Source organism: Trifolium pratense, linkage group LG7 (genome assembly GCF_020283565.1).
Source record: "Trifolium pratense cultivar HEN17-A07 linkage group LG7, ARS_RC_1.1, whole genome shotgun sequence".
NCBI lineage: Eukaryota > Viridiplantae > Streptophyta > Magnoliopsida > Fabales > Fabaceae > Trifolium > Trifolium pratense.
The window spans coordinates 6433862-6455670 of record NC_060065.1 but is presented as its reverse complement, the minus strand read 5'-3'; the positions used below and the strand labels follow the sequence as shown (position 1 = coordinate 6455670).

Sequence of the window (21809 nt, the reverse complement as noted above, 5' to 3'; positions counted from 1 at the left end):
TGGTGTACCACCACATATGAAGAAATCTTCATCAGCTCATAGTGCTGCAGTTGAGGGAGGCAATCATGATTCCAATGCAGCTACTCCTCCATCCATCTCTCAAGAACAGTATGATCAACTAATGTCACTTCTTCAGCATTCAAATCTTGCACCAAATTCTGTTTCTGCAAGCTCCAATCAGGTTGGTTCTTCCATGAACATTGATCATACATCAATGATTCATAAAGGTATTAATCTCTCCTCTCATAATGCATGTGTTCTTAGTACTTGGATAATTGATTCAGGTGCTAGTCACCACATATGCAATTCCTTGAATTGGTTTCAATCATATATTGAAATCAAACCTATTAGTATCAAATTACCTAATGGTAACTCTGCAATTGCAAAATACACAGGCACTGTCAATTTTTCTCCAACATTTGCTATAACTGATGTTCTTTGTGTACCAAACTTTTCTATAAACTTGCTTGCTGTGTCTAAATTGTGTAGTTCATCAAATTACATTGTTAACTTTTATGGTACACATTGTGAAATCCAGGACAAGAAGTGTTTGAAGATGATTGGTTCTGCTGATGAACATGATGGATTGTATCATCTCAATCTTACAGATAAAGTAGCTCATGTGGCTTCCATTGATGGTTCTAACCACACCTCTATACCTAAATCTGCTCTCTGGCATTTCAGACTTGGACACCCCTCCCATAGTAGACTAGTGAGCTTAAGAAATAAATTTCCTTATGTAACTGATGATCATAATGGAATCTGTGACATTTGTCATTTTGCTAGGTTTAAGAAACTTCCATATAATAGTAGCTTTAATAAAGCAAAATCTGCTTATGATGTAATACACTTTGATATTTGGGGTCCAATTTCAATAAAATCTATTCATGGTCACTCCTATTTTCTTACTGCTGTAGATGATTATAGCAGGTTCACTTGGATTACTTTGATGAAATCTAAAGCTGAAACAAGGCAACATGTAATTAATTTGGTCAAAATGATACAAACACAACATAGTCATCAAGTCAAAATCATAAGGTCTGATAATGGACCAGAATTTTCAATGAATGAATTTTTTTCTTCAAATGGTATTTTGCATCAAACAAGCTGTGTGGAATCTCCACAACAGAATGGTAGAGTGGAGAGGAAGCATCAGCATATTTTGAATATTGCTAGAGCCCTTCTGTATCAATCAAATTTGCCAAAACATTTTTGGTCTTATGCAGTGTTACATGCTACTTTCATTATCAATAGAATTACTACTCCTGTCCTTCAAAACAAATCACCATATGAGATGCTGCATAATGATTTACCAAACTTGCATGATTTAAAAGTTTTTGGCTCCCTTGCATATGCATCTACTTTAACCATTCATAGAACAAAATTGTCTCCAAGAGGCAGAAAATGTGTTTTCTTAGGCTACAAGCATGGTGTCAAAGGCACAGTTCTTTATGATCTTGAATCTAAGGAAATTTTTATATCCAGAAATGTCACTCATTTTGATCACATTCTACCTTATATCACAGATAAAACCCAATTTCATTGGCATTACCATACCTCTATTGAATGTGATTCCCCACCTTCTCACTCACTTTCACCTGATACTACTTCACCCCTGCAACCATCACCTTCTCCATCCACAGATACTAACCAAACTGACACCCTAGCTACAAATATGCCTGTAATAACTGACATTCCACCTACCATCTCACCACCTGAACCTCATGTTAGACCAGAAAGGTTGAAACATAGACCTTCTTATCTGTCTGATTTTGTATGCAATTCAACAGGTTCATCAACACAATCTTCATCTACAGGTACTCTCTATCTTATCTCCTCCTTTCATTCTTTCAATCAATTGTCTCCTTCATATAGTGTCTTCACTATGTCTCTCACACAACACACAGAACCTAAGACCTATAATGAAGCTTGTAAATCAGAAGCTTGGATTCAAGCTATGAATACTGAACTTGAGGCATTAGCTCGTACTGGTACTTGGAAGATAGTGGATTTACCACCCAACATTAAACCTATTGGTAGTAAATGGGTTTATAAGATTAAGCATAAGTCTGATGGCACTATTGAAAGATATAAGGCCAGGTTAGTTGCTAAAGGTTATAACCAGGTGGAGGGCCTTGATTTTTTTGACACATTCTCACCAGTTGCCAAGCTAACCACAGTCAGAATGCTCCTTGCTATTGCATCAATTAAAGGGTGGTTTCTACATCAATTAGATGTCAATAATGCCTTCTTACATGGAGATCTGCAAGAAAATGTCTATATGCAAATTCCAGATGGAGTTCAATGTACCAAGCCTAATCAAGTGTGTAAGCTTCTCAAAAGTTTGTATGGATTAAAACAGGCTAGCAGGAAATGGTATGAGAAGCTCACCTCCTTGTTAGTCAGGGAAGGCTATACACAATCAACATCTGATTACTCCCTTTTCACACTCAGTCAACAGAATAATTTCACAGCATTACTCATTTATGTTGATGATGTGATACTAGCTGGTACTGATATACAAGAGATCAATAGAATCAAAGGCATTCTAGATCACAACTTCAAAATCAAAGATTTAGGTGTTGTGAAATATTTTCTTGGATTAGAAGTTGCACATTCAAAAGAAGGCGTCAGCATCTCACAGAGAAAGTATTGCTTAGATTTGCTTAATGACTCAGGCTTACTTGGATCCAAACCAGCTTCTACACCTCTGGATCCTTCTATTAAGCTTCATCAGGACAATGGTAAACCATTTGAAGACATAAGCTTGTATAGAAGACTTGTAGGTAAGCTGTTATATCTCACTAATACTAGACCAGATATAACCTATGCTACTCAGCAACTGAGTCAATTTCTGCATAATCCAACTGTGACACATTATAAAGCAGCCTGTAGAGTGATTAGGTACCTCAAACACAATCCTGGTAGAGGTCTCTTATTCCACAGAAATGCAGATCTACAGCTACTTGGATATTCAGATGCAGATTGGGCAGGATGTATGGACACAAGAAGGTCCACTACTGGATATTGTTTCTTCTTGGGCACATCTTTGATTTCATGGAAAGCAAAGAAACAGACTACCATATCCAAATCATCTTCTGAAGCAGAATATAGAGCATTATCTTCAGCAACATGTGAATTGACTTGGCTCTTGTACTTGCTGAAGGATCTACATGTTGAAAGTTCTAAGCAGCCAGTTATATTTTGTGATAATCAAAGTGCTTTGCATATAGCTTCCAATCCAGTCTTTCATGAAAGGACTAAACACATAGAGATAGATTGTCATCTTGTGAGGGAAAAGGTTCAAGAAGGGCTAATGCGGCTATTGCCCATTTCAACACAGGATCAGCTTGCAGACTTTCTAACAAAGGCACTACCTACTCCAAAGTTCAATAATTTTATATCCAAGCTTGGACTGCTTGATATATACCAAGCATCAGCTTGTGGGAGGCTGTTAAGTGATAATTATGATCAACACATTGCAAGCTAATACAAGATGATTGTAACTAACTTGTAGAACAAGTTATTGTATATAGATAGAGTAGCTTAGCTTAGCATAGAGCTTTATACTTGTATATATAGATCATTAGTTGTACATTGAACTCATTCATTCAATAATGAAAGCCATTTTACTTTCAATTCTCTCTTTTCATTAGATTCTAACAGGCATTGCACTATATACTATAGCCATGCTCCATTGGTGGCTGCTAACAATGTTTTTTCCTTCACTGTACTCTATTGCCGATCCAGCTATGGTCCTTGGTTATTATCATGTGTGTTTGACTGTAGGCAATATACTGGCAGTGAGGTTAGTTGCATATTTAGATTATCTTATATTCATGTTACATTATCAAATATACAAAAAGTCATGTTGAATTCCTTGCTAAAGGCATTGAAATATTAATTTGATTACTTGTGAACATGATATAGAAGTAAAACTGTTTGTTGATGAAACGAGAATTTTCCTCACTTGGTTCTTATATTTTTAACTATTTTACTAGTATCCATGATTCTGAAAGTATGTTATGCAGACATTAAAAATCAGAATTGTGAAGAACCTTTGAAAGTATGAAATCATTTTCATCGCATTAAAATATTTATCTGTCGTCCATAGTAAAGTAATAATTGGTTTCTTTCTTTGATTATGCAAAATTATATTTGCATCATGTTTTGTTCCTAATTGTTTATAGAAAAACAATTTTTATTCTATGTATTATATGTGATACTAATAATATTATTATTAGTGTTAATTGGTTTGAGAGTGATCAAAGTATCACTAGTTCCTTCAAATAAAGAATGGTTTTATTACTATTATCCCTTTAATTTGAGAATGGTCTTAGTATCATATTGGAATGACCTCAGTGTCATTATATTGATTGATATTGTAGTATCATCAATACATGTGGTATTATAGTACCACATGTGGTATCGTAGTACCGTTGATTCATAGATTGAGGTTGTAGCATCAATCTGAGTGGTACCACTGAATCACCGATGAAACATAGAATAACGTCGTAGCATCAATTCGAGTGGTATTGTAGTACCATTCAAGAAAGTGTATTCTTTGACCGATTTCTACCGTGCAGTAGCCTATCGGTATACAGTTGTAACTGAGCTATTTTATCCTGGGGACGGCGTGGTTGATAGTCTGCTTGCACAATTTTGGGCAGTGCCACGAAACGTCTTAAAGAGAGCGACCTAGTCCGCGACTCAACCCAGTAATCTCTTCGGTGGCTGTAAAAATTATTTTTTAACGGTTTTTTAAATCCGAAAACAACAATATTAATACTTAAAAAATATACATTAGTATTTACAACAATTTTATAATATATATATCAATTACAAATAAATGACCCGTATAAATGTACATATCTTTTGCTAGTTAGTTTCACTATTGTTCATTGGAGTCAAATATATACGACCTGTCTTTTGCTAATTAATTTCATTGTTGTTCACATGAGCAACTTCTTCATTAATAATTGGCACAATATTCATTTCTGTGTTTGGACTAAATTCCTCATAACCCGAAATATTTGATTCAGTTTGACTAAATGGACTAGGAGGACACTGTGTATCCGAAGAGGCCTCAACTGCACCTAAACCATCATCATGATGAGCAATGTTACTATTTTCGCTTTCATTTTTACTTTTCTTGAATGTGTAATGGTGCAAGTTTCTTTGATCAAATATCTTTACCAAAATGCAAATCCGTCGCCATAATGAAGTACTTAAATTATTTTGTAGCCAAATGTGTTTGTGCTCATATAGGAAGGGCACCCAAAAGAATAGTAGTGCTATTATGGAAGCAATTCCAGCTATGAGAAACAGTCCCCAAAAGCTTTCAAGTCCAAGATTGTTATTAGAGGAAACTTTTGTATTAGAATCTGGACAAGTAGGTTCATTGAACCATATATTTTCAATTGTTTTCATTTTGCCTCCCTCTGTCACATTTAGGATTGCCCTTGAAATGTCAGCTACAAGAGGTGATCCTTTTGGAAACACCTACAAGTTCACCCCACAACAGTCAATTCAGTAATCACAATCAATAATTTAAAACTGAAATAGGGATCGAACCGGTGAAACCTCTAATGTATGGTTCAATCTCGGTTCAACCTGACTACATTGTCATCGGATCAAAACGACCAACGAATTGGCTTAATACTGTTTGAATCAACAAATTCAGTCTGGTTTATAAAACAATGCTCAAAAGAGAAAATTGAAGATATAAAATTAATAAGGAGAGATGAGAGAGAGATAACACAACTTACATAGCCAAAACCACCGGTTTTATATCTTGGTTCAACCATGACATACTTTGAACAACTATAAGTTCTAAGAAAGTGCTTAACATAAGCAACTTCATCAAAAGCAGCATCAATACCTCCATTTACACTTCCTTTTATGAAAAGCTCGTGAAATTCATTAGGTGATTGATAAGCAATGAGCTGAGAGTCTGGGAAACCTAATTTCTTCACAATTCCTTGAACATAAGAACCAATGGGATAGCCAACATTCATCTTATTCCTTATAAGTTCGTTAACATCTGTAATTGATGGACTTAGTTGTTCAACTGTTAACATCGAAGTCAAGCTTGCAGTGTAACTTTGAACCAGAATTAGAACCACAAAAACCCAAACAACCGTTACAAATCGAGTCAAGTTGCTCACCACTTTCTCTCCTATCATCGAAATGAGATAGTTAACATTAATAGTCTTTTTGGAATGATTTGTTCAAATTCATCTACTAGCATAAACATTCGTGAAAATAGTTTATCACATGTCCATAAATAGTTTATAATAGCTTATAAAAACTACTTCTATGAGTGTTTGATGAGTGATACTTACTATGAGCATAAACCATAGTTGAGAAGGAAAACCATAAACTTGTGCCAATCTGATAAGAAGGTGGTCCTCGGAAGTCATCGTTTATTTTGTGTTCAAGGTTCCATACAACAAATCCAAACAATACAAAAGAACCAACTGATGCTACCCAAAGATCCCATGTCAGTGGCTTCAAAAAAGCCCATGCATTTTTCTTCCTATTGTCTTTCGTTGAAACAACCATTGTAACACCAGATTCTATGTAAGGCATTGTGAAATCAACATAGTTGGATCTGTTTGCAATGATTGTTACATCCCCCACTACTGCGTCATACTTCTGTCAATCCAAAATCAACTTTTTTATTCATTCCAGCATAGACTAAAGTAAGAAATGCATACATGTATGTATGTATGTATGTATGTATGTATGTATGTATGTATGTATGTATGTATGTATGTATGTATGTATGTATGTATGTATGTATGTATGTATGTATGTATGTATGTATGTATGTATGTATGTATGTATGTATGTATGTATGTATGTATGTATGTATTGGGTATATATATGTTACACCGCTATAATTTGATCTTATATATATAAAGACATATTCATGATAAAAGAATCATTCACATATATAACTATAAGAGGGTTCTTGAAAAGGAGTACCTACCCCTTGATAAAGTTGAGTGATCAACTCATCGTATGTTCCTGCCATCTCACCATCAGGCTTTGCATATTCTAAAAATTCATATTCCAAGTTATAAGGCAAAATATCCACTGCTGCTTTGAAAACATCAATGCAGAAGCCAGTGGCTTGTGTTTTATTGGTATTATTATCATATTTTACTTTCAAAAATTCAGGGTAGTTATCTGCATGTCTAGCTGGAACTCCTATCTTTAACTTCTTCCAAATAGGAGGAATAGAGTACATATCCCCTGGCCATATGATTGATCTGAGATCATTTTTAGAACTAGAATATATGCTATTTTTGCTTATTAGGCCCTTCATGTCCAAATTTCTAGCTAACCCTTTACTTGGTGTCCAAAATCCAACCCTCTTTTCTCCATTACCAATAACATTAATTATCTCAAATATTGATGATTGTAACTTCCCATCAACAACATTGAAATCACCACTAAGACCATTAAATCTAGTGTTTGACAAAGCTTCACTCAACTTCTTACCATTTTGTGCAATACCAAACTTTTCAAAATTAGGCATGTAGTAATTGCTTGATGTGTTACTCTCGTTGTAACCAAATTTTGTGTTTTCAATTCCAACCTTCTCCATAGCCATCGCCAATGCAGTTGTAGCATCATAAGCCCAAATTCCAAAAATGTTAAATTTTGTGTTAAAGAGTGTTGGATTGTCACTTATGAATTTTCTTTTCCATCTAACTCTAAAATCATCTAGCTTTTTTGTTCTAGGGATATAAGTCCTCACACCAATTACTCCTTCCATTGATTCCCGCACATTAAAATTCAATGAATTGAATAAATTAGCTATACTATCGGTTACTATCCAAACATAGCCTTGACCCATCATCCCAATTTTTTTTGCCAAGGTAAAAAGCTTAGAGCCAAGATCTGGTGACATGTGCACAATATATACTCTAGTGGGTATAGTAGTCATTATTTTTTGAAGCTCTCTAGTGATAACATGATCGTTGGCTGAAAGAGAAATTGCACTTACATAGGGAACTTGGATATTGGCTTCTTGAAGAACATTGGCTAAATAATGTATGAGTCCTTCACCAAAACTATTGTCAATGTAAATGGGGACAACTTGTTTCCAACCAAAAGCTTGAATAATTGAGGTGATGGCTTTTACTTGAGCTGAATCATTTTGTGATATTTGAAAAAAGTATTGACTTTCAAGTGATGCTAGTGAAGGGCTTGTTGCTGAAAAGGTTACAATGGGTATTTGTGCTTTGTCTCCTAGTTGAATCATATAATTTGCTTCCATTGTTGTTATTGGTCCCATGATTGCTTGCACTTCCTCATTCTTTATAAGGTCCAACGCTGTTCGTCACAAATTCAATAATTATTATTTTCATTGAGGGAAAAGGGGACAGAACATTTTAAGATATTTTAAAATTTCTGCCATAAAGTGAACAGACCCTAATTAATTGAACAGAGTACTCTCTATTGAATTTGCCATAAAGTCTGTTACTTGTTGTGTAAGTAACTGTCAAAGTTTGTTGTAACTATTTGCTTAAATGTTAAGCAATTGGTTAGTTAGTGAGCTGGCAATTCAGTTAGGTTGTTGGATTTAGAGTTAGTTGGAGAGTAGTTATTAGTTAGTTTTAATTTTGTGTATTTGTTGCTTAAATGTGAAGCAACTAGTATAAATTCATTATATGCATCATTAGTGATTGTAATCTTTTTTCTTGGCCAATTAGTGGAAGAATAAAACTCTCTCCTTTCTCTCTAATTCAGTGTGTGTTCAATATTCATTATTGTTCAAAGGTTCATTCTTCCTCATAGTTTCTGCAAAACCAGAAACTTGTGTGTGTGCATCATTGTGCTTAGGCCTACAACAAGCCTGCATTCAGTGTAGTGTGTGTACTGTGTTTTGTGAAATTGCTGCGCCAACACTCTCGTAGCAAACTCAATGAACCTGAGCTAGGAGACACTATCACACGCTACTAATCATTAGTTGGTCTAGTGATAATTGTCGCTAGATTTAGTAGGGAGAATCACGATCCCCACAAGACATGTCTTTATTTTGTTTTGGACATATGTTACACGGACAGGCGACATAAATAAACAAAATTGTTTTAAGTTGTAGAATTAATTTCGATTTAACGCAATCCAATTTATAATTTTGGATTCATCAACACTATATAGATCAAGAGGCATGATACTTTGAACACTCCAAAATAGTTTAGTTTCATTTTTGTTTTCTTAACAAGCGTCTTTTAGTTAATGTAAATCATAATTTCAATAAATTTTTATTTTCATTTTCATGAAACAAATTTTTTTTTTTTACCAAATTCATGAAACAAGTTATTAAAAAAATAATTTAAATTTTTTATTAAACAAAATTAATCGTTTTAGATTACTTTTATTTTCTTAAAAGTTGTAAAATATTTTACTTTTATTTTCTTGAAAGTATACGGGAACCATGCATGTTGAAATTAATAAGATAAGATCCACACAGTTGATAGTTGACAAAAATACTAGTAGCTATAAAGAGACGAAATTCGAAGGTTCAAATAGTAATTACTCTGTAATACTTTATAAGCAAAAATACATTTTTTAGATTCATTATATATATATATATATATATATATATAATGCATTTTTGCTAATAAAGTGTTACAAATGGAGTATATCATACCATGCGTGGCTGCAGTGACGACGTCCTTATGAGAATCCTTAACGATGATTTGGATTCTAGTTTTGTAATGAGAATGAGATTCATAGAAATCTGTAAGGGCCATGTTGATGCAGCTCAATCCTATTATACCAACGGTTCCATTGCTAACATCAAGTACAGCTCCAACTTTCACTATAACATTACTCTCGTTTCTAGTTTGTGCCATTCCACCCAACAGAACACACCAACAAGTAACCATGAATATCACAAAGTAAACAAAGCTTATTGGATTATCTTTCTTCATCATATATATCGTTCTTAGTTAATGGAGTATATATGTGGCCAATAATTAATGAAGTATCAATCCTTCTTGATATTATATATATATACACTATTCTCACAAGTATCTTTATAGTCCTTGTCAAAAAAATTAGAAGTATCTTTATAGTCGTCGATTGAAAAGTATACGCATTGGGACTTTGTCCCTCTTTTATACCAAAAAAATAAAATAAAAAAGTATACGCAAATTTATCCACACGGTTAAGAATTGGTTATATGTTTCTAGATAAGTAGTTTTTTTAATTAATTTTTTGTACAAACAATCTCATTACACCTCTAAATTTTAGATGTTCTCAATTTAATAATGGGGGCTGCTAACTTAGACGCACCTTTTCAGTTGGACCAAAATACTCATTCTTTTTAATTAATTAATCAAATTACCATCAATGGACGCGGATCCAGTGTCGCGCGCGTACTGCAGTACCATGGTTACAGGCTGTTGATTTCCATCAGACAGCCAAGATCGGATCTCATCAAGACTGTCTGATCAATCAGACAGCCCAGATCATCCGAATCCATCAGATTCCAGCGCGTGCACCACACTGGATTACACCCTGGAGAGAGAAGAATCTACTTTTTAAAAGCAGGACACGTGTCGCTGTCTGATTGGCTGGGCGTGATTTTTTTCCATTTAATACTTTGAACTCAATTATTTCGTTGTAAATTTATTTTTTATTTTTTTTTTTTATACCAAAATTCATAATTTTTTTTTCTCTACAAATAGAAACTTGGTTCGTTTGATTTGAACACAGAAAAAAAAAACCCAATTTTTCACTACCTTAATCTCATTTTTCACTACCTTACATCAACTCACTGAAACCATTCTACCAGCAAAATGGTTTCAGATTACAACTCTCTGAAACCATTGTACCAGATAAATGGTTTCAGAAGCAAACACAATTAATAAATTACTCACTGAAACCATTCTACCAGTAAAATGGTTTCAGAATACAACTATGTGCAACCATTCTACAAGCTAAATGGTTTCAGAAGCAAATAACTAATAATCAACTTACTGAAACCATTCTACCAGCAAAATGGTTTCAGATTACAACTCTCTGAAACCATTGTACCAGATAAATGGTTTCAGAAGCAAACACAATTAATAAATTACTCATTGAAACAATTCTACCAGTAAAATGGTTTCAGAATACAACTATGTGCAACCATTCTACCAGTAAAATGGTTTCAGAAGCAAACATTAGTTTTTAATTACCGTTTTATCTCATTTAATTAACTAAAAATAGTTTCAGGTCTCCAAAAATTTCATAAAATATACCAAAAGTTCCAGAATATTATCTACTATTTTCCTGGTATAATGGTTTCAGTGAGTTGGTTGAGTGGTGCGTGTTAAATTACAACACACAAGTAACGTATTTAGTAGACAAAAAATGAGATTAAGGTAGTGAAAAATTGCGTTTTTGTTTCGGTGTCCAAATCAAACGAACCAAGTCTCTATTTGTAGACAAAAAAAAATTATGAATTTTGGTATAAAAATAAAAAAATAAAAAATTAATTTACAATGAAATAATTGAGTTCAAAGTATTAAATGAACAAAAATCACGCCCAGCCAACCATTGTGTGACACGTGTCCTACTTTTAAAAAGCAAATTTTTCTCTCTCCAGGTTGTAATCCAGTGTGGCGCAGGCGCTGGAATCTGATGGATCAGGATGATCTGGGCTGTCTGATTGATCAGACAGTCTTAATGAGATCAGATCTTGGCTGTCTGATGGAAATCAACTGTCTGTAACCATGGTCCTTCGGTACGCGCGCGACACTGGATCTGCGTCTACTAATGGGTATTTTGGTTAATTAATTAAAAAGAATGGGTATTTTGGTCCAATTGAAAAGGTGCACCTTGCTAACTTAGACCTAACTAGGGTCTAAGTTAGAAAACTCCTTTAATAATTAACCGACGCGGTGATTGGTGGCGGTGCTCCGGTGGCCGGCCACCATCAACCACCCTTTAATATTTAATCATATAATTATTTTTATTTAACAAAAATTAGTTATTTTTAAAATAATTAAAAAAACAGATTTTTGATGTTTTTATTCTTAAAAAAAATCTGTATTTTAATTATTTTGGGCTTAAAAAATATGATTTGTTGGGCTTAGTTTGAAATATTTTTGGGCTTAGAAAAAACTTTTAAGGATTGATTATAAACCAATCATTCATAAAATTAAAGAAAAATTATGTTTTTTTAACAATAATTATTAAATCTGTTTTTTTAATCAATTAAACAAAAAAAATGGCTTGAGTATTATAAAAAAAAAAAGATTATATATATATATATATATATATATATATATATATATATAGGGGGCTGCTAACTTAGACCCAGTTGGGTCTAAGTTAGCAAGGTGCACCTTTTCAGTTGGACAAAAATACCCATTTTTTTAATTTTTGAAAGAATAGAGCAACAGGGGCATTTCTGTAATTTACCCAACAGTACACGCGCCCCCACCTTCTTTTCCCACCCCCAGGACACGTGGCAGCGTGTGACTGCACAAAATCCTCGCGCGTGCATCACACGCGCCGACAGGCGCGCGTGGCTGCAGCCCACACGCGGAGAGAGAAACTTTTTAAAAAAGAAAGGCCACGTGTCAGCATATGATTGGCTGCGTTAATTTTTTTTTCATTTAATACTTTAAACTCAATTATTTCATTGTAAATTAATTTCTTATTTTTTTATTTTTATACCAAAATTCATATTTTTTTTGTCTACAAATAGAGACTTGGTTCGTTTGATTTGGACACAGAAAAAAAAACCCAATTTTTCACTACCTAAATCTCATTTTTCACTACCTTACATCAACTCACTTAAACCATTCTACTAGGAAAATGATTTCAGAGTACAAATCTCTGAAACCATTCTACATGCTAAATGGTTTCAGAAGCAAATAACTAATAATCAACTTACTGAAACCATTCTACCAGCAAAATGGTTTCAGATTACAACTCTCTGAAACCATTGTACCGGATAAATGGTTTCAGAAGCAAAAACAATTAATAAATTACTCACTGAAACCATTCTACCAGTAAAATGGTTTCAGAATACAACTATGTGCAACCATTCTACAAGCTAAATGGTTTCAGAAGCAAATGACTAATAATCAACTTACTGAAACCATTCTACCAGCAAAATGGTTTCAGATTACAACTCTCTGAAACCATTGTACCAGATAAATGGTTTCAGAAGCAAACACAATTAATAAATTACTCACTGAAATCATTCTACCAGTAAAATGGTTTCAGAATACAACTATGTGCAACCATTCTACAAGCTAAATGGTTTCAGAAGCAAATGACTAATAATCAACTTACTGAAACCATTCTACCAGCAAAATGGTTTCAGATTACAACTCTCTGAAACCATTGTACCAGATAAATGGTTTCAGAAGCAAACACAATTAATAAAATTACTCATTGAAACCATTCTACCAGTAAAATGGTTTCAGAATACAACTATGTGCAACCATTCTACCAGTAAAATGGTTTCAGAAGCAAACATTAGTTTTTAATTACCGTTTTATCTCATTTAATTAACTAAAAATAGTTTCAGGTCTCCAAAAATTTCATAAAATACACCAAAAGTTCCAGAATATTATCTACTATTTTCCTGGTATAATGGTTTCAGTGAGTTGGTTGAGTGGTGCGTGTTAAATTACAACACACAAGTAACGTATTTAGTAGACAAAAAATGAGATTAAGGTAGTGAAAAATTGCGTTTTTTTTTTCGGTGTCCAAATCAAACGAACCAAGTCTCTATTTGTAGACAAAAAAAATTATGAATTTGGTATAAAAATAAAAAAATAAAAAATTAATTTACAACGAAATAATTGAGTTCAAAGTATTAAATGAACAAAAATCACGCCCAGCCAACCATTGTGTGACACGTGTCCTACTTTTAAAAAACAAATTTTTCTCTCTCCAGGTTGTAATCCAGTGTGGCGCAGGCGCTGGAATCTGATGGATCAGGATGATCTGGGCTGTCTGATTGATCAGACAGTCTTGATGAGATCAGATCTTGGCTGTCTGATGGAAATCAACGGTCTGTAACCATGGTCCTTCGGTACGCGCGCGACACTGGATCCGCGTCTATTAATGGGTATTTTGGGAAAAGAATGTGGGGGCGCGTGTATATGGTTGGTAAAATTACAGAAATGCCCCTGTTGCTCTATTCTTTCAAAAATTAAAAGAATGGGTATTTTGGTCCAATTGAAAAGGTGCACCTTGCTAACTTAGACCTAACTAGGGTCTAAGTTAGAAAACCCCATATATATATATATATATATATATGTACTATGTATGTATGTATGAATTAAAAGTTATAATAATGCAGTTTTGAAAAAAAAAATTAAAAAATAAATTAAAATTTAAGATTGGTTTAAATGAATAACCTAATTTTTATTATAAACCGGTTATAAATTAATTCCAAACCGGATAAGAACCATATTCAAATTAGTTTTGCAAAATAACCAATTTTTAATTATAATGATTTTGGATGTAAACCAAAAACCATAAATATGGTTTGGTATTTCCTGGATAATGGAATATGTAAAAACAAAAATTACCATCGAAAACATCTCCATGAAAAACACTTCTTTTATTTTGATACAAAGTTGTAATGAACAAAATCACAAATTCACATTCCCATTTTTACGGCTCAATCCCCACAATTTTCCTATCAATTCATACATCAAAGTTTTAATTTTGTTATTTAACCCGTTAAAGGGTTCCGATCTAGGTACCACATATGGGTTTTGGTAAAGTTTAAATCTTTGCTTCCAATTTGATATGATTGTAAATGGGTTTTGTTTGGAATTACAAATTTGATATGACTGTAAATTAATGGGTTTGTTTGAAATCAACGATGTGGCTGGAGGAGTTTCATAATACATCCATAAAAGCTTGCGACAGACAATGGCAGGCGACGGAGTATGTAGAGAGAACACAGTATTGCTGTTATAATTATTATTTTTTTTTGTTGAACACTGCACATCAATTATAAGTTTATAACTCAACTTGTACAAGTGGTTTCCCGGTAAAGAAATAAAAGAATGGATGATGTGTCCTATTATGATTGGAGTGTGTTAGAGGAGTGTCTTAGAGGGTGTGACCCTAGCGCTCCTCAAAAAACTAACATACAAATATTGACAAACATTGTCTATGATCTATCAGCGTAAATAGATTTACTTTCAGATAAAATGTGTTTGCATGCTTTCCTTTTAATCATTGTTGAATTTTTGCCAACAAAAATCAATCTAACATTTCATTACTAACTGATACAACATTCTTTTGGTACAAATACAATGGAAAGAAACAAGAACAAAGAGAGGTGGTGGGACACAAGTCTAGAATAATGTACCAAAATTTTATGAAAACCAACTAAAGTTACATCAAGATACATAGAAATGCACCGGCTAAGCAAAAATAATAATACCTCATCAAAAAGCTACCTAGACAAATAATTGGATTTTGCTCAGCAAGCCACCATAATATGTCATCTCTACTCATCTGTTACGCATCCACTAGAAGCTGATTTCACATTTTTGATATACTGGAACCAGAAAGACAATAGAATTGTTTAGAACAATGGAAGGATTGACTAGAAACAAAGTTACTTCATATTTCATTATCCACAAGGTTGCTGGTATGTGTATTTTCGATGTGGATCTCTGCAACGGTCACAAGGTGCAGCATATTGCAGAGCAATTGGTTTTAGAGAAAGAAAGTAAAGATAATTTTCTCTCATTTAATTCAATGGCTCTGCTGTTGCACCACGCGGCTGTTGTTGCAGATGATCCATTCTCAATTAACCAATATCTCGCAGAACTAAATTCTCAAAATACCGCAGTGGTATTGATTATAGCATAAGAAACAAACAGTAACAAAAACTTGATAAAAATATTTAAACATAATCTTCTTTAGGAGTTTTTTGGTCTCGTACCTTGTAAAGAACACCTTGGTTAGCTTTGTATGGTGGAGCAGTCCATTTCTCTCTGCGTGCCTGCATCTCCTCATCTGAAACTAAAACATCAATTCTCTTGTTCTTAACATCAACGTTGATAACATCTCCATTTTGAACCAAACCAATTGGACCGCCTTCCTATAAAATCAAAGCCCGTAAAATATTATTGGTTAGCTACATGAAAATACAGTCTTGATTTTCCTAGCCGCCATAAAGTAAATCATGAACATGTCACGGAAGAAATAGAAAATAAAAGCACGATGGTCATAACATCTTCCCCATGGTGAAGTTTAAATCCAATGTTCTTGAAGAAAACTTTTCAAGTTCTAACTTCCTTGAGTATATTTGCTTTCTATTTCTATTCTAATTAAAAACATCAAAAGGAGTAAACTTGTTCACAGTAAAGCATCACTATCTTCAACAGTTACAAACTAGTATGCTAAACTCACACGGTTACACACTCAAGCTCACTACAGTAGATTAAAAATGCATTCAAGTGCAGTTGAAGCAGTTTTCTAAATAGAAAAACATGGTCACAAACTCACAAGTCACAATTACGTCTCAATGAATTTCATGAGGATAAAAAGTAAAACATGCACAATCCATTGCTTTAATCCCTTTAAAATAGGATCCCCCGCATGACATTTAATTATGGTATTGCTAAGGCGTATTAGTTCTCGCTAAATTTTCTTCAGTTAAATCTTAAATACATTTCCCTTAATGATTATGTTCACACTTCAACATCATTGCTAAGGAATTCAACAGCAGACAACCATTTGGACCATGCTAGATTGCTTTTAAAGAACCAAACCAGCTGGTTTTATGAAAACTGAAATTGACAGTACTCCATGAGCAGAAGAAATTTTCTAGGAACTTTGTAGTTAATAAAAAAAAAACACAAAGATGAAAAATAATGATAAGCATTCCTTACATAAGATAATTAAATACAAACTCCAATACCATTTGACCAAATCTAAGGATTGCAGTTCACATATGATGCATCTGAATGTATTTAGCATACTATAGTAGAGTACTAAAATGATTGAAAAGCATGGCCAATTCACCTGTGCTTCGGGGCAAATATGACCAACCACGAACCCATGTGAACCTCCAGAAAATCTTCCGTCAGTCAATAAAGCAACATCCTGCAGTATCGAAAGACAGTATCTTTAAGAAATTTCACTTCATCATGGTTTTCAAAGCTTAAAAAATGGCATTTGCGTTTTAACTAAAGAAACTAATGACTGGAGCATCTTTGTACATGCATAGGGGTAAAAAAAAATATAAAAAGGTTCATGTATATTGTGTTTCTAATATATAGCAAAACTAAAATAGAAGTATAAAATTTGTGAAAGTCTATTAGGTCAAATCATAGTAAAAATAGACAAAACCCAGTTACAAACTAAGTAAATAGATAAATATGAGGATACACTTATACACACTGAGACATACCTTTCCAAGCCCTGCTCCCATTATTGCACTTGTTGGTGTTAACATCTCAGGCATTCCAGGACCACCTTTAGGCCCCTCTCCCCTAATTATAACAACTTTTCCCTGAAATGGTGAATTTCATACAGAGGAAATCAATAAGATTTTCACTCAGTTGCCTTTTACTGTGAACTGTGGTTATATCTGTCTAAAAGAAATCAATACAGTGACAAGGTTGTGAAATAGCAGCAATTCGAACTAAATTCTCAGTTAGTTCAAACAGAAACTATGTAGTTTGAGAAGGAAACATTAACATATGAGTTTGCTTACACATAAGGTAAGTTTAAATCCATAAAAAGTATAAGTTTTGCTAAGCTTGACAAATAGGTAACGAGATAGAAAAATAGTGATTTTTTCTATGTATACAGGAACAGGTACCCAGTAAGCACATGTAGCACCAAAATGAAAGGAAAAGAGCTCAAAGTTGACCATTGGTGTAAAACTATATTTATAGTTAGATCTTTTGTAGCTCACATTATGTTCTCACACTAGTCGTGACCTCATAATACATATCTTTGATTGCTAAAGTGTACGCAATACAAACTCTTCTTTATCTACAGTCTTAAACGAAATATCTCTAGGAATCCTATGATGTGTATTTTCCAATTCAATAAAAACCTATACATATTATTTATAACTCCAATTCTCCAATAGTCTTTGCAGCTTTGTTCTACTCTACGAACTTCCGAGGCTTCCACTATACCAAGTGATCTCTAGGCCATTTTGCTACAACAATACCCAACCCACTTTCTCATTCACTAACCAAGACTCTGATTAACTTGACCTTAACAATTTGAATTTAACATATGTTGATTATTTTTTCTAGCACATATTAACTAGTAAACCTATCAAAGATATCAATTCTTGACACTTCATTCAAACATCAGTCTTGAATCACTTGACAATAAGCACTGTCCATATGCATATACTCCATATTAAATAAGAAATACCTTAAAACTCAAAGGATCCTCTGAAATGGCAGCAATCATTGCCTCCTCTCCTTCAAAAACAAGTGCTTGACCTGTAGAACAATCCATGTTAACAATAAGTCGTGTTATGGACAATTATGTGGGATTGAAGTACACTTTTTTTATAACTCCAAGAAAACAGCACGAGAAGGTTCACCAGAGAAGTACAAGCCCTCCTTTCCAGTAATTTTAGCAACAGAACCCTCCGGTGCAAGGTTCCCATATAGGATTTGAATGTGAGCTGTCTTCTTGATGGGATTTTCAATTGGCCTTATTATTTCCTGAATCACATAGAAAACTTGTAGTTTATATCATGTGGTCAATTTATTAAAAAACAAGCAGTTGCAGTTTGGGAGCTTTACATAACAATATGATAACATGTAATAGAAATAGCAAGCTCATACCTGTCCTTTGGACAAAGGAGGGAAAAGCTCTGCATTTTCAGCAAGGGTCTTTCCAGTGACTAGAGAGGAGGAATATGCATGTTAGCGATGTGTATGTTTTTTGGTAAAAAAATTACTACTATGTTATTAGCACAAAGGCAAGTAGAATACCAGTCAAACAGTCACCATCTAAAAAGCCTTGCTCAAGAAGGTAGCGGATAACTCCAGGGGTCCCTCCAATCTATCAAAAATAGAAAAGAAAAAGAGGACTTCATGCATGATTAACAATGATGATTAAAATAGCATAAACACGGAAGGCATGACCAGAAAAAATAATGACAATAATAAAATAAATTTAACATAATAATAATAATAGAGGGAATGTATTGGGGTTAACGAAAAGTTTAAATGCATACCTTATGAACATCTTCCATAACATATTTCCCGCTGGGTTTAAGATCAGCAATGAAAGGAACTGCATCACTAACCCTCTGAAAATCATCAAGAGTCAAATCAATGCCAACAGACCTGCAAAATTCATTACATGAGATTTCTCTGAAGATTACGTATATCAATGGGCTCTGCAACTAAAGTTGTACTCACTTGGCAATAGCTATTAAATGCAACACAGCATTGGTAGATCCACCAAGTGCCATAACTATAACCATTGCATTACGTAGTGATTTGCGAGTGATGATATCTCGAGGCTTCAAGTCCATCTTCAATAACTCAAGAAGATATTTACCAGCTAACCGACACTCGTCCAACTTTAGTGGATCCTCAGCAGGAGTAGATGAGCTACGGAAAACAACTCATGAAAATAAGAACACTAAAAAAGGACAACCATAAAAATCTACACACGTACTTACCTATATGGAAGAGACATTCCCATAGCTTCTATTGCAGAAGCCATGGTATTGGCTGTATACATTCCACCACAAGCCCCAGCACAGGGCAAGAGTTGCGGATAACATTTTGTCTGTGCTCATCACTAATGGATCCACTCACATATTCTCCATAGATCTGAAGGAAGACCAAAAATAAATTAAACATTAATAATAATAAGAGTAGCATAACCCTGAGACACAAATTCAATTATTAATACACAGGGAAAACAAATTTCTATTATGGACTAATATTTCAAACATGAACAATAACCATTTTCTTCATTCTGTTTAATAAGTAGGCTTCTTTGGTAACATTAACAGATGGGACAATGGTTTCTCGTACCTGAAAGGCAGACACTATGTCGAACGAATCACCCTGAAAGTGACCAGGCTGGGAAAAACAAAAACAAAATAAAGATCAATAAATATACACTAACGGTATATATGCACATTAATTCAGTAATTTCAACAAAACAATTGAACCACCATACCTTTATAGTCCCACCATAAACCATAATACTGGGTCTATTAAGCCGTCCCATTGCAATGATTGTACCTGGCATCTATAAAAACTATAATTAGATACATACATAACAACATCACAACAAGAAAATCAAAATTTGAAAATTGGATAAAAAGGTCTTACATTTTTATCACAACCAGGTATTGAGATATTACCATCATACCACTGAGCAGCCATAACAGTCTCAATACTATCAGCAATAAGATCTCTAGACTGTAAACTATAACACATTCCTCTAGTCCCCATTGAAATAGCATCACTAACACCAATAGTATTAAACCGAAACGGAATCATACCAGCTTCAGCAACACCTTCTTTAACAGCTTCAGAGAGATGAAGAAGATGCATATTACAAGTATTTCCTTCATACCAAACAGATGAAACACCAACTTGAGGTTTTTTCATGTCATCTGTAGAAAGACCAACGCCATAGAGAATAGCTTGTGATGCACCTTGTGATTTTGGTTCCGTGATTCGGGAACTGTATTTGTTCAGTTTAGGTTGGGTTGATTGGGGAGTAGAGGGATTGGTTGCGACGGAAGCTTTTACGATGCGGCGAGATGGGAGGTGGGAATGAGTGGGGAGAATGGGAGTGTAGGTTGGAGAGAAGAGTGTTGACTGCATTTTTGGGTGAAGACGGCGGAGATGACGGTGGGGATTGGTGGAAACGGCGGAGGAGGAGTGAAATGAAGAGGGTTTAGAGGAAGAAGATTGGTTTAGGAGTAAAGTACGTAAGGGTAGCGACTGTACTATTCTATAAATTTTCAATTATGTTTTCGTTGTGGAACTTAAACAAAATGGTTTAAAAATATTATTTTTATATGTTAAAATTTGTTATTTCAGTTTTCAAATATGTTTTTTATTCATTTTTTTCCGAAAGAATTTTTTCTTTAATCTTTTTGTTAATAAATATTATGAGAATATTATAGTTATAGAATCGGGTTGTGATTAGACATGACAATGGGGCCGGGGAACGGGTTTTGCCCTCCCCAAATCCATAACGTTTGGGTTTCCCCAAACCCGTCTCAAATTTGAGTGGGGATAAAAAGTATAACCTCAAATCTATACCTAACGGTAATCGGGTATCCCAACGAGTTTCGAGTATTCCCGTTACGCCTCACATGAATTTAAATTGTATTTTAGTATTTTTTTTATTAAAAAAAAATTAAATGTCCAAAATTATTTTCTCTCAGCAATATTTTTTTAAATAAAGAAAGAAATAGAGAAAACGATTTGTTTAATACTCAAATTAAAAATTAAAAATAAACATATGAATGTAATTTAAGAGATTGTTTAAGCGTTTCTAATTTAAAAGAGGTGAAATCTAATTTTTAGTATAAACGAGGCAGGTTCGGGGACGGGTTCGGGGAGGGTATCAATGTACTCATTACCCGCCCCAACCCCAACTTTTGAAATCGGGAAAAACTCAAACCCGAACTCAAACCCAATCAACTCGAGTTTCCCCGTCAAAGCGGATATGATTTGGGTGCATATCTGCGGTATGAGTTTTATTGCCATGTCTAGTTGTGATTAACCGACATTGTAAACTTTTGTACACTTACCAAGAATAAAAATAAAATCTTACTGTATTTTTTAATAATA

At 34.0% G+C, this 21809-nt stretch overlaps 2 protein-coding genes across 3 annotated transcripts; both read right to left on the bottom strand.

The window, feature by feature from the left end:
- Positions 1–4757: 4757 nt before the first annotated feature.
- On the bottom strand, positions 4758–10005 carry LOC123895683 (glutamate receptor 2.7-like). 2 transcript variants are annotated; one of them, XM_045946157.1, is made up of 5 exons: positions 9668–10005; positions 6995–8346; positions 6345–6657; positions 5769–6178; positions 4758–5502 (listed from the first exon to the last, which is right to left on the bottom strand). In XM_045946157.1, exons 1-5 carry the CDS (start codon positions 9951–9953, stop codon positions 4933–4935), a joined length of 2931 nt encoding a protein of 976 aa, XP_045802113.1. In that variant the 5' UTR covers positions 9954–10005; the 3' UTR covers positions 4758–4932. The 2 variants fall into 2 exon arrangements, with proteins under 2 accessions (XP_045802113.1, XP_045802112.1); XM_045946156.1 differs by having other exon boundaries at positions 4798–5502; positions 6345–6654; positions 9668–9985.
- Positions 10006–15230: 5225 nt separating this feature from the next.
- Positions 15231–20986, bottom strand: LOC123897502 (dihydroxy-acid dehydratase, chloroplastic-like). The gene is given in 15 exon segments (XM_045948171.1): positions 15231–15547; positions 15938–16096; positions 17023–17103; positions 17411–17512; positions 18397–18467; positions 18572–18695; positions 18819–18877; positions 18969–19038; positions 19214–19325; positions 19401–19595; positions 19667–19748; positions 19751–19820; positions 20028–20075; positions 20176–20247; positions 20331–20986. Coding segments are annotated over 15 exon segments (1797 nt in total). The 5' UTR covers positions 20832–20986; the 3' UTR covers positions 15231–15496.
- Between the last annotated feature and the right edge of the window lie 823 nt (positions 20987–21809).

Bases quoted from the DNA above. Each gene is read 5' to 3' on its own strand.
- LOC123895683 (XM_045946157.1), bottom strand. From the start codon at position 9,953: ATGATGAAGAAAGATAATCCAATAAGCTTTGTTTACTTTGTGATATTC. The intron at 6,658-6,994 runs GTAGGTACTCCT...TTGGATTGACAG, and splicing joins TCACTCAACTTTATCAAGGG to AAGTATGACGCAGTAGTGGG. The intron at 6,179-6,344 runs GTAAGTATCACT...TTTCGATGATAG, and splicing joins AACTATGGTTTATGCTCATA to GAGAGAAAGTGGTGAGCAAC.